Here is a 12550-nt window from a genome sequence, read left to right as displayed (position 1 = left end):
TTTTGTGTTCTAGATGCACTCAGATCAAGCCTTGGTCTTCAGCTGGTTGGACCATATGACATTCTAGATGGAAAACAGAAAAAGGCAAATAGATCAGGGGATGTCAACTTCAGTCTACACTGGAGATTTTTTTATGACCCTCCTGAGTTCCAGACAATCATTACTGAAGACAGCAAAACACAATATCATATGGGATATTTCAGGTGAGAAATGCATTTTGTTTTGGAGAAACTCCTGAAGTGGATAGAGAGCTGTGTTGGTCTATTCCAGTAAAACCAACAAAAGCTTCCCTGGCACCTTAAAGACTATTTTATTTGGCATACATTTCCATAGACTGTGGCCCACAGCTTGGCTGCTGTGTACGAAAGCTTATGCCAAACTGTAAGGGTACCACAATGCCCTTTGTTCTTCAAAAATTACATCCTTCTTGCATAGTTATGCAACCTGTGTAACTTTTGGAAGTGGACAACCATGAGTTAAGAATACAGTGGTGCCTCGACTTAGAATTGTCCTGATTTATGAAGAATTTGAGTTACGACCAGCTATGGCCGCAAAATTTTGCTTCGACTTGCGACCGGAGCTTTGAGTTACGATCAGAAAAAAGGTGGGGGAAAAGGCAGGGAATTTAAATTACTAACCGTTGGTAAGGGAAGAGACTGCTTCTTTGTAGCTCTTTCACCCCAACGGTTAGAGTGTGTGTGTTTGCATAGAGGCTTCGGACTGCCTGCCTGGTGCTGCTTTCTGCTGCTGAGTGAGTACATACAGGGTTTTGCAGGGTGGGTTTGGGCAGGAATGGGGGTTATGCTTCTGTGCTGTGATTTTTCTTGATGTTGTTGTTGTTTTGGTGTATGTGTTTCTTTCGGCCCCAGCGTGTTCCGATGGGGCATGCTGTGTTGTTTTAGTTTTTGGTGATTTTTTTTCAGCCCCAGCACATTCCAATGGGGCTTGCTCTGTTTGTTGTTGTTTTTTAGCAATTTTTCCCAGCCCCAGTGCGTTCTGATGGGGCTTGCTGTGGTGTCGTGTGTTTTTTGTGATTTTTTCCCCCCGGCCCAAGCACGTTCCAATGAGGCTTGCAGTGTTTTTTCTTGTGTGTGTGTGTGTGTGTGTGTGTGTGTGTGTGTGTGTTTTGGTGATTTTTTCCCCTCGGCTGGAACGGATTAATGGGGTTTCAATGCATTCCTTTGTGAAATGGTGCTTTGACTTACGACCAGTTCGAGTTACGACCATCTTCTGGAACGGATTAAGTTCGTAAGTTGAGGCACCACTGTATCTCTAGACATCACTGGTTGTATACTGAGTCATGTAGCTTGGTGTGCAACAAATAATGTCAGTCAACTTATGGCACTTCACCTCTAAAGGTTACATGCTGTGCATAACTGCGCAATAACATTTATGCCAATGAACTATTATTTTATGAATTAGCCTAAAAGAATGCATTTGATTTTCACAGAATGATAATATGTTATAAGGTAGCGATAGTTTTAAATCTTTAAAATATTTTCTCACATATGGTGTTTATGATTGGGATTAGAAGAATTTTTAAAAATACTGATACTACACCCCTGTGGGAGTGCAGCCTAAGCAGCTGACCAGTCAGTAAACCAACCTTCAATCCAGCCAAAGTTGCCAATCCCTAGTTTAGAGGAAAAGAATGTGTATTTGATGTATCTGAGTGTGTGATCTCATTGATGCCTTCATAAATTCTTAACCATGTATACAGTTGTGTGTTTTTCTGGCTGTTTTTTTTTTTTAATTATGTTTTCTGCATTTTTAAAAAAATTGACAAAAAGTACAGCAGTGACAGGATTGTGTTCTGAATTTATATCAGGACCAGGATACATTTGTGCACATCCAGATATCAAGAGACATTTACCTAAATAGCCAAATGACAAGGCAAAGGAAGTTTGATAGTTCCTTTAAAAATATTTCATAATTCGTAATTTTTGTTCTTCATAGATCTTTTCAATCCTTCATCCCCAGTTAGGGCATATATGTGTATTGTGTTGGTGGTTACTGGGTTTTAATGACATTTTTGCTTTACAAAGGCTGTGTTCTGTCATACCTGGAATAATGAAGATGTAACTACTGAAAACATTTTTTATTTCAGAATATTTTCTCTACATGTTTTATAGAGATGTGCCAGATGAACTTTATTTCAGAATATTTTCTCTACATGTTTTATAGAGATGTGCCAGATGAACTGCCAGTATGGGTTGGTGAAAATGAAGCTAAGAAAGGCTGCACAATTTCTCAGCTTGGTGACAATGTGTTTGCTGCTGTAAAGTAAGGTTTCATACTGGATTTATGAATTTAATATTGATCAAATTAGACAATGTGGAGAAGCTGTTTTTCAATGTTGGGCCTGTGCGTTTTTTTCCTTACTTTGAAATGTAGCTTCTGTCTCTTTGTGCATTTTTGTGTTTACATGCATGCATGGATGTGATGAGTGGGTCTGTGGCTATGTTCTCTTTACCCATGGGTCATCAAACGTTCACTTCAGTTGATTTTCTCCATTTGTGAAAAAAGATACAGGAACCAATTATTTTTCTTTTGTAAGTAGAGAAATCATACTGAACTTGAATAAATTTTGATAATACATAATCACTACTACTCCTTTTTCCTGAGCTCTCTTGGACTGCTGTTCTCTTTGTAAGATTACGTGGATTCTTAGGAGCATACCATTGATCAAAGAATTTGCAAGAAAGTTAGCGCATGAAGCAATATGACTTAAGTACAGCTGTCTAATAAACTGGAACATACCTACTCCCTATTCTGCCATTGCTCCAAAAGAATTTGCAACTGGTCGAGGTGGACTTGGAGTTTAAAAAAAGCCAAGAGACTGCTCAGAATTTCTGGTTATTAAAATTTATTTTCCTTGTTAATTACATATCTGCCACTTGCTGTTGTACAGCTGTGTGTTACTGGCTTGTACAACTCTGTAGAACATTTTTTGTGCTTGAGCTGTTCAAGTGAAAGTGAGGTTTCTCTCAGTAGCAGAGTAAGTGTTGTATAGACATATGGGCTGTTAGTCACATGATAAAGCAGGTGTAACTAGCTAAAACAACTAACCTTTATTGAGAAAGTTACATCCAAGATAGAAAAGCTTAAACCCTAATTCTGACTTGATAGACTTGTGACTTAATAAATGATAGATGGGAACGGGTCAGTAAGTTGTTTCATCTCTAGAAAGTCAGGAAAAGAAGGAACTGGGACTTGATAGACAGACCCTGAGAATATAAGACATAAGAAATTTATTTGTCATTCCGCTCACAAGTGGGTGCAACGAAATGTGGTGCTCTTCCCCAAGGTAAAACTGGACAACACTACAAAAAAAAGTTAAAATATACACAACTTTCACCATCCAAATATAGATACCCCATTTTCTCTCAGCAATTAAAATTCCACCAAAAACCTATGGCTGCGCATTTAAACTCAATACTGCATTTGGGTAAAAACTGTTCTTGAATCTGCTTGTCCTTGCTTTCAATACCCTGAATCTCCTTCCTGATGGTAATAGTTTAAAGAGCTGATATCCCGGATGAGAGGAGTCTTTCAGTATGTTAGATATCTTCCTCTTACATCTGTTCTTATACAGTTCTTCCAGAGAGAGGAGTGAACAGCCAATGATGTTTTGGGCTGTCTTAATCACCCTTTGAATTGCCTTTTTCTCTGCCACTGTGCAGCTCGTGAACCATACACAGAGACAGTAGGATAATATGCTCTCAATCAAACTCCGATAGAAGGTGATTAACAAACTCTCAGTCAATTGTTGCTTTCTAAGAATCCTTAGAAAATACAACCGTTGTTGTGCCTTCCTGATTAACGCAGCGGTGTTTGCACTCCAAGTCAGGTCATTTGTTATGATAGTCCCAAGACTATTACATTCAACCACCTGTTCCACACAAACTCCATCTATATACAGTGGCTGAATGTCTGCTCTTTTTTTCCTATAGTCCACTATGAATTCCTTGGTTTTTTGGATGTTAAATAAAAGATTGTTTTTTTTGCACCAGCGGGATAGCTGTAATACCTCGTCCCGATACGCAGACTCATCATCCCCAGAGATAAGTCCTACTAGTGTATCGTCTGCAAATTTGATAATCCTATTACTGGGATGGTTATTGGTGCAATCCGATGAATAAATGGAGAACAGTAGTGGACTAAGGACACAGCCTTGTGGAGTGCCAGTGCTGAGTATCTTGTCAGTAGAGATGTAGTCATTCAGTTTAACCCTTTGTGGACGATTTGTTAAAAAATCCAAAATCCACAGACAGATAGAATCTCACAATAGACACAGGAGGAAGTACTCAGAGATCAGAAGCCAAAGGACAGCCAGGATCTCTAGCTTTTCTACTCCCAAATGCTCCTTGGGGCCACCAGGACTGGATAGGTGCTAAAAGATGATGCTCAAAGGGTGCTAAGCCAACATTGTGAACATTAAACTAGTTAATGTAAGAGATTTAGATTTAGTGTGTGGCCTAAATCGAAAGGGAGCTGTTCATCCACGAATCTGTTTTACCCCGTTGTACCACCAAGGCCTGTTCTGGAGAGGGCAGGAAAGTTCTGTTGGGGATTGCAACTACGTGCAATTGATAAACCTGTTTCTGTTAAAAAGTCAGTACTGGATGGACCTTAGTCTTTCATAAGAAATAAGTTGATAAAGAAATCCACAGGTGGCAGCATGTGAAGAGGCGTGTTGGGGTACCTTCGTCAGCTCTGGGGTGGTGAAACAAGCCGGGGCTACAGGGCAAACATCACAGCCTCCCCCATGGTGGCCACCTGGAGGAGCCTCAACTGGGATGATCTTGTGGGTTGGGCAGATGACATTAAGGAGAGACGCTCCAACAAGTAACATGGGCCCAAACCATGGAGGGCTTTGTAGGTGAGTGTCAAAACCTTGAACCTGTTCCAGGATGCCACTGGCAACCCGTGGAGGCGAGCCAAGACTGGAGTGATGTGTTCAGATTTTTACTTGCATTGGCCACAAGTCTGGCTGCAACATTCTGGACCTGCTGAAGTCTCCAGATCAGGTTGAAGGGGAGCCCCATGTAGAGGGCATTGCAGTAGTTGATCTGGGAGTTGACCAAAGTCCTGAGGGAGTCCTCATCTAGGTAGGGGTGAAGTTGGGTGATTAGCCTGAGCTGGTTAAAGGCTGATCGGATATGTACCCTTCTTGCACCTCAACATTAATTCCAAGGAAATAGAAGAACACACTTTTTTTTCTCCCAGAGAGCAAGCGAGCAGCTTTTTTGATGCAGGACTAAGCCAATTTAACACAATAGGGGTTCTCTAAAATAAAGATTAGTTAGATTGGAGTAGTAATTAATGTAGCTGTAGATAAGTCTGATTTGCATATCAAAGCAAAGTGTGCTGTTTATATACCATCCTATAGCACTTAAAGCACTCTCTGGGTAGTTTACAATTTAATTAGGCAGGCTACACATTGTTCAACCCACCCAGCAAGCTGGATACACATTTGACCAACCTCAGAAGGATGAAAGACTGAGTCAATCTTGAGTATCTGAACCTGTCAGGATTGTAATTGGGTTGTGAGCAGAGGCTTGACTGCAGTACTGCAATCTATCCACTATTCCACAAGCTTCCTACATTGTTTGTAGATGGTGATTCCTTTCAGCAGTCCCGCACAACTAGTTATGTACTGTATAGAGAGTGTGGTGGCTAGTAGGAGTATATTGTAAAGTTTATTTAGAGTGGAAATTAAGTACAGGAAGGATCTATAAAGCTGCCTAATATTTTGGATGAAGAGAGGGGATTGATCTGTGATCTGAGTTTCTTACTCTTACAACTTTAGTCATAACTTTCTCTTCAATCAGTGGTTTTTTCCGTGTTCTGGGCATTTTCCTGCTTTTAAAATATAGGAGGACATAGATATGCATATTGGAAAGACAATAGCAACAAAGCATCTTGGACTTACCAACTTCTCCCAGCAATTGGCTCTTTAAGGAAGTGATATGCACGGAATTAATGGGGAGAGTAGTCTTTTAGGCCTGCCTCTTAAAGAGATAGATTCTGAATATTATAAGATATTACTTACAGACACACACACCCCGGCCACTTCCTCCTCCAGCAGTAGGTATATGGCTTAGTATTTTTCCCTTGGGAAACACATTCCTGGTTCAGGCATCTTCCTGTGAAAGCTTGTCCTATCTGGTGGAAAGGGTGTGAGATAAAAAACAACTATCAGCCATAAATCCCACTGAAATGTGACCATTTGAGTAAAAACAATGGAGATTAAAATATAAGTTTTCAGAATGTAACAGGATTGAGAGGTAGAACTACAGCATCAATGAATATAGCAGAGCATAGGCATCTTTCAGTCTCAAGAGACTATGGTAACGTGCTCTGTATTGAGGAGTGTCTTCTCCAGAGCACGAAGTAATATGGAGGATAGGCTGCTACCCAAGCAGCAAATCCCCCCTCTCCATGTTGCTGAATAATAGGCATGACTAAAGGGTTACCAAAAAGGAAAAAAAAGCAATGTCTTCATTATTATTTTGTATAAGAGAGTTGGCATGGAAACGTGCTACCAACCACATCTATACAGTGGCTAGATCAATTATATAATCAGGTTTTCTGCTTTCATGCAAAATATTTCAAGTTCTTGGGAGTGTCCAGTTTGTGAACTTGAGTGGAAATGGATGCTCCAATGTGCATGTTCTGATGTTTAGCCAGGGGTGCTTTCAGACAAATGGTTCAGTAGTTTTCACTGAAAGTAATGTAAAATAAGAGACCTGGGTAATATACTATACAGTATTCAGTTTGCACATACTGACTGAAATTCTGTTACTTAGTATAGTAAGCTGTAACTTGAGTAGGTAGGTCTACTGGATCTGTGTGGATTTGGTGAGTCATCTGCTCCATAAGCCCCATTCAGTGGGCCTGCTCGAGTTGCTTCCTACTGTGCTTAGCAACAGGATTTCAAGCACTGCATGCTTATTTTCTTTTTAACTACAGTGGTGCCTCGCATAACGTTTGCTTCGTTTAATATTTTTTTTGCTTAACGTTTATTTTTTCAGAGTCAGATTGTGGTTCGTATAACGTTTTTCCCTATGGGCGATTTTCACATAGCGATTTTGGGACCATGCTTCGCTTAACGTTTTTGGTTTTAGGTCCCCTGCTTCACTTAACGATGTTCATTTTTTCAATTACAAATATGTCTTAACATGTTGGAAAATGGTTTTAAATGCTTGGAATCGTTAGTGCACCTTCTAAAATGTGTGCATACTTAATTTGGCGTTGATCTGACTTTTCGTTAATTTTTTGTGAATTTTTTTCTCCCCCATAGGAAACAATGGAGCTGTCAGATTTTGACAGCTGTCAAAAATTGGGGGGAAAAAATTCACCATAAATTAACGAAAAGTCAGATCAAAGCCAAATTAACTTTTGCATCCATTTTAGAGGGTGCAGAAGCTAATCCAAGCATTTAAAACCATTTTGACCCTTTTATGACACACTTAAATTTGCAAAAATTGACTTCGCAAAGCCATTGAAATGTATTGAGTCAGCTTCAATACATTCCAATGGAGGAAACATTGTATCGTTTAACAATGTTTCCTATGGGTTTTTTCGCTTAAGGACGCCAATCCGTGCCTATTGGAACGGATTAACCGGTTTCCAATGCATTCCTATGGGAAATGGTGTTTTGCATAAAGTTTTTTTCGCATAAGTTTTTTTTTGAACCAATTAAAAACGTTATGCGAGGCACCACTGTATATAATATAAAGCAAAACTAAATGCAGTTCAAAATTTAGGTAGCTAGGAAATGCTGAAATCAGTATTCTTTGTACAATTTTTCTTTTGCCTCAGTTTCCTTTGCACTGAGATAACTTGTTTGTCAAGATGTTTATTTGTGTCACAGCATTAATAGTAGACCAGAAGTCATATTCTGGGATGCCTTGAAAGAAAGGCTTGATTGTGGCACTTCTTTGACGTAATAATCTGTACACATTGGGGGTTTTCTTTAAGAGTCCATGTGAGCATTTCTACTTGAAACCATTACATGTTGATTACCCATCCGTGAATACAGATATTTGTTTAGCCAGTGAATAGAACTCATTTCATGGAACTCTTTGGGAAATGTTTAAGTTACCGCTTAATTACCGCTTCCCCCATGGAGGGACTTGTGAGCATTTCAAAGGTCTGTCCTTTAACAAATGCCAAGGCTTTGAAGCAGTCTTATGGACTCTTTACATTTATAGTTATTTAAAAGTTGTAGTTAGTACGTTCAAAATGCTGAAATATATGCTAGTAGCTAATGAACTTGTGTCAGATGTTTTGCAAGGCTAAGAAAAACATAATTCTAGAAGAAAAGTGAATGATTAGTTCTCTTTTGTTTCAGACTGTTTTTGTTCAAAACACTTAAAGAACTGACTGATAAAAAGAAAGCTGGCATTTTGAAAGATTTGGACGAAAAACTAACCAAAACAGCAAAAGAACTGGGTTATTCGCTGGAGCAAAAAACCATGAGGATGAAACAAAGAGACAAGAAAGTATGGTGTAATTTACTTACAGATCCAGTAAAATAGAAAATGTTAATGTTAAAGTTTAGCTGCTTTTTCTTTTCCAGTCGAGACCAGCTGGCCCTAATAGATGCAGTTGTTCCAAGTATTCTTTATCAGCTTAGAACCTTAATATTCTTAGGAGCTGAGAGCTAAGAAAAGCGTAACTTTCAGAGGTGCTTCAAGTTAAATCTCTGCAGACATTATCTATTGCATGCGGAGTCACATGATTTGCTGTGCAACTGATGATGTCTATGAATGTTTCTTAATTCGTGGCAACTTGTCTTTTGTATAACTGTGTACAGGATTTCAACCAGTGACCTCCAAGTCCTGCTTGGGTAATACAAACTGAAGGCTAAGGCTTCTTTTTTACAGTGACTTCATTTCATGTTGGGTTTTCTTCTTTTCCTCCTACCCTTTACTCCTCCAAACATTATTGTCTTTTCTAGTGAACCATACTGTTTCCCCGAAAATAAGACCTAACCTGAAAATAAGCCCTAGTATGATTTTTCAGGATGCTTGTAATATAAGCCCTACCCCAAAAATAAGCCCGTTAAGTGAACCCCCCCGACTCCATTGTGCAGCCACCAGAAGATGACATGTCTTTATGTAGATTGTAAATGTAAATGTAGATTGTGTACATGGAAAAAATAAAACATCCCTTGAAAATAATCCTTACTGCATTTTTGGAGCAAAAAATTAATATAAGACCCTGTCTTATTTTGGGGAAACACGGTAATATGTCCAAAATGTGATAGTCTCGGTTGAATCATTTTAGCTTCTTGAGATGAGGCTGGATTTGATCTAGAGTCCTCTTAGTTGTCTTTCGGGCAGTACATGATATCCATAAAACTCTCCCTCAATATCACATTTTCAGATAATATCTCAGTTTTCTTCATTGCCTATCTTGGATCTTATGGAAGATGAACTTTATTTTTCATCTCTCTCCTACTTTTTTGTAATTATTGTTTTACTTATCTTTGTCCTTACATGCAAGTTGCAGAAAATTTGCATTTAGGAGTCTATTTCTGTCACTTTTTCCTTCTCATCTGTCAACAATTTTGAGGTGAAGCACTCTTTAAATTAGAGTGGCAGATGCAATTTGTGTCCTTAGTGAAGTAGGAATTCTCAGAAAGTTGAAATACTTCTGTTTTAAAACATACATCGAGAAAGATAATGGTTTAGAACCTTGATACCTGGCAGAGCGCCTTCTTCTGCCCAGTTCTGCCCGTATCATCCACTCTAGTCAGGCCAGGTGGCTGAGGGGCCTAATGCCAAGAGAGGCCTGGTGAGAAAATGCTAGAAATTGGGCCTTCTTGGCAGTGGCCCCTCGGCTTTGGAACAACTTACCTATAGAGATCCGCCTGGCTCCCTCATTGAGGGCCTTCAAGACTAACCTGAAGACGTGGCTATACAGGTATTACCTAGCCTATCTCTTTTCTTTTCTCTCCTCCTTTTTCTTCTTTTTTCCTTTCCTATCTTGGACGAATCTGAATTTTATCTTATTTTTATATTATATGTAAATGACCCAGAGTAGACATGTTCTAGATGGGTGATATATAAATAAATAAGATGGTGGCTAGCTACTGGTATGCTGTGACCCTTGGAGCTGTGATTGTTAAATTAAATGCAAAATGCTAGAACATGTTTTTTGAACAAATGCAGAATTGGTATTATAATGGTGCTGGTTTTGTTGGCCTGAGAGCATTGTTTGGTGTTAATATTTACCTGTTTTATCTTTTCAACCCAGGTTGTAACAAAGACATTTAATGGAGCTGGTATTGTTGTCCCTGTAGATAAGAATGGTGTTGGATATAGAGAACTTCCTGAAACAAATGGTAAAATTCTAGGGTTTCTATCTTAGCAATGTTAGATAATAAAAGTAGTATTTTGCTTTCAATAGTAGCGTGCTTTAGATATTGATTATAATAATCTTTGAAGAGAAATGGTGAAAGCTCCACTGTACCAAAATGTAATACATGAGCATAAAAAAGTAACTTATTTGCCAAACTCCTCCTGTTATACAAGTGGCATGACTTTTGCAAGCAAATGGTTCTAAGTGAAAAAATCATCGTGGACCTAACCAGTTGCCTCCTGAGTCACACACTCAGTGTGCAATTGATAATGGCTGCAGTGATTTCTTAACTTGGGGCAAATTGCCTCCAACATTTACTCAATTTGTCCTACACCAGTGTAACTAGGTAAGAGGATTTGGGCCACTATATTATTTTCTCAGACAAGGTATCTTATTTAATTAAAACTTGGTTAGAGAAATAGGAGAAAAAATTGTGCCTTAGAGACTAAAAAAATTATTAGAACATACAATGATAAAGTAGTTATCTCAGCCACTGGTTTTAAAACTAGTGATTTTGTGGAAAGTATTCTTTCAATATTCAGTTATTCGCAAGGGATCCCCAAGTTACAGAGGATTCCAGGTGATACTCTTTATCATGCACTGTTTATTTTGGGTCCTGAGAGAATCTGTTGGGCTTCACTGTCACCCTGTGGAACTGAATTCACCCTAAAAATGCACAGCAGCTGCAGTAGTAATGATGGACATGTTGCTTACCTTTCATATAGTCCTCTCACTGAAATACAGTGTTTCTGAGACTGTTTTGCTCATAGTCTGAAAACCATAATGACCCCTTTTTGTTTCTTCCTGAAAAAAAAAACAATCTCTTCGCATTTAACAGGAACTCAGAAATACTTCGCTAATGATCATCTATCATACCCTTAAGCAGAATTTTTTTGGTGCTGTAACTTTTTGCTTCCAAGAGTCTGTTGGATTCTGTGGTCTGAACTTTCTCTCCTATTGTTTTTCTGCATATTATAATTACTGCCTATATAGAGGTTTCAGTCCAGTTCTGTTTTGGATTTGTTTTCCTTGACAGCTAGTCTCAAGAGAATCTGTAAAGCCATTGTAGATGCACCTAATGATGACCAGAGAATGAAAGCCTTTGCCCCTATTCAAGAAATGCTAACTTTTGTTCAGTTTGCCAATGATGAATGTGACTATGGAATGGGATACGAACTAGGTATAGACCTCTTCTGCTATGGCTCTCATGTAAGTCAAATGATTTTCTATGTAGTAACTAATACAAATCCACTATCCCCAACATACTATGTATTGCATCAAATGTTATTATTAAAACTAGTCCTAACCTTTAGGAACAGTAACAAGTGAAAAACTACAGTGTCCAACTCTGGAAAAAATTGTTCAAAAGCTCTCTGAATGAAGAGTAAGTTTGTTCCTAGGCATTACCTCTCAAAATTATATTCTTCCACTTAGGAAAATGTGTGTGAATCTTTGGTATGAAAAACTGGAGGAAAACCTGCTATATTGCCCAAAATCCTGTTGTATCTGCAGATGAGTGATGATGTCACCAGGAGTGGGGAAGATTTTTGGTAATAAAAAACTTTCTCTTTCTGTCCCATGGCTTATCTGACTCATAAGTAGTCGATTGTACTGCATAGGAGCTGTGCGATGGAAGGAAGAAAGCTAAGGTCAGAAAATCTTTGCTACCAGATGATGTTACTTACAGAGCAGGTTTTCAGTAATTAATCAAAAATATCCTATGTCTTGTGGCTCCCAAGACAGCCATGCACTGAAATAGATTGCTTAAGTGGAACTAGCAGATGAACTGAGGGAGGAATTCTAATTACCAAAAATCTCCCTCTGCCAGTGACATCATTACCCTTCCACAGATCTGTGCAACAGGATTTTGGCCACTGTATATTACTGATCTCATGGGGAAACTAAAACATGTTCTCTAATCTTTTGCAGTATTTTCACAAGATTATTGGTCAGTTGTTGCCTCTTGCTTACAACTTGCTGAAGAGGAATCTGTTTGCAGAGATCATTGAAAGTCATTTAGCTAACAGAAAAGAGGAGAATGTAGACCAACTCACATCATGATTTATAATGATGTTTAAGTATAGTGAAATACTAATGATGTTTTTTGATGATTTATCTTTTTGGTACTAAATTGCTGTAATTTTTATGTGGTGAATAAACCTTTTTCTAAGCAATA

General features: G+C 38.6%; 1 protein-coding gene across 6 annotated transcripts in view; it reads left to right on the top strand.

The window, feature by feature from the left end:
• Positions 1-12550, top strand: part of HPF1 (histone PARylation factor 1) — a 17017-nt gene extending 4467 nt beyond the window's left edge. For all 6 annotated transcript variants that reach the window (XM_020805496.3, XM_020805494.3, XM_020805497.3 and 3 more), the window contains 6 exons: positions 14-203; positions 2185-2283; positions 8360-8510; positions 10270-10357; positions 11411-11583; positions 12304-12550. In XM_020805496.3, coding sequence (XP_020661155.2) covers positions 14-203; positions 2185-2283; positions 8360-8510; positions 10270-10357; positions 11411-11583; positions 12304-12435 — 833 coding nt within the window. In that variant the 3' untranslated portion in view covers positions 12436-12550. The remainder of the gene's footprint in view (positions 1-13; positions 204-2184; positions 2284-8359; positions 8511-10269; positions 10358-11410; positions 11584-12303) is intronic.

Source organism: Pogona vitticeps, chromosome 5 (assembly GCF_051106095.1).
Source record: "Pogona vitticeps strain Pit_001003342236 chromosome 5, PviZW2.1, whole genome shotgun sequence".
Classification (NCBI taxonomy): domain Eukaryota; kingdom Metazoa; phylum Chordata; class Lepidosauria; order Squamata; family Agamidae; genus Pogona; species Pogona vitticeps.
Note: the sequence above shows the minus strand (reverse complement) of the source record. Positions and strands in the feature narration are given on the sequence as shown.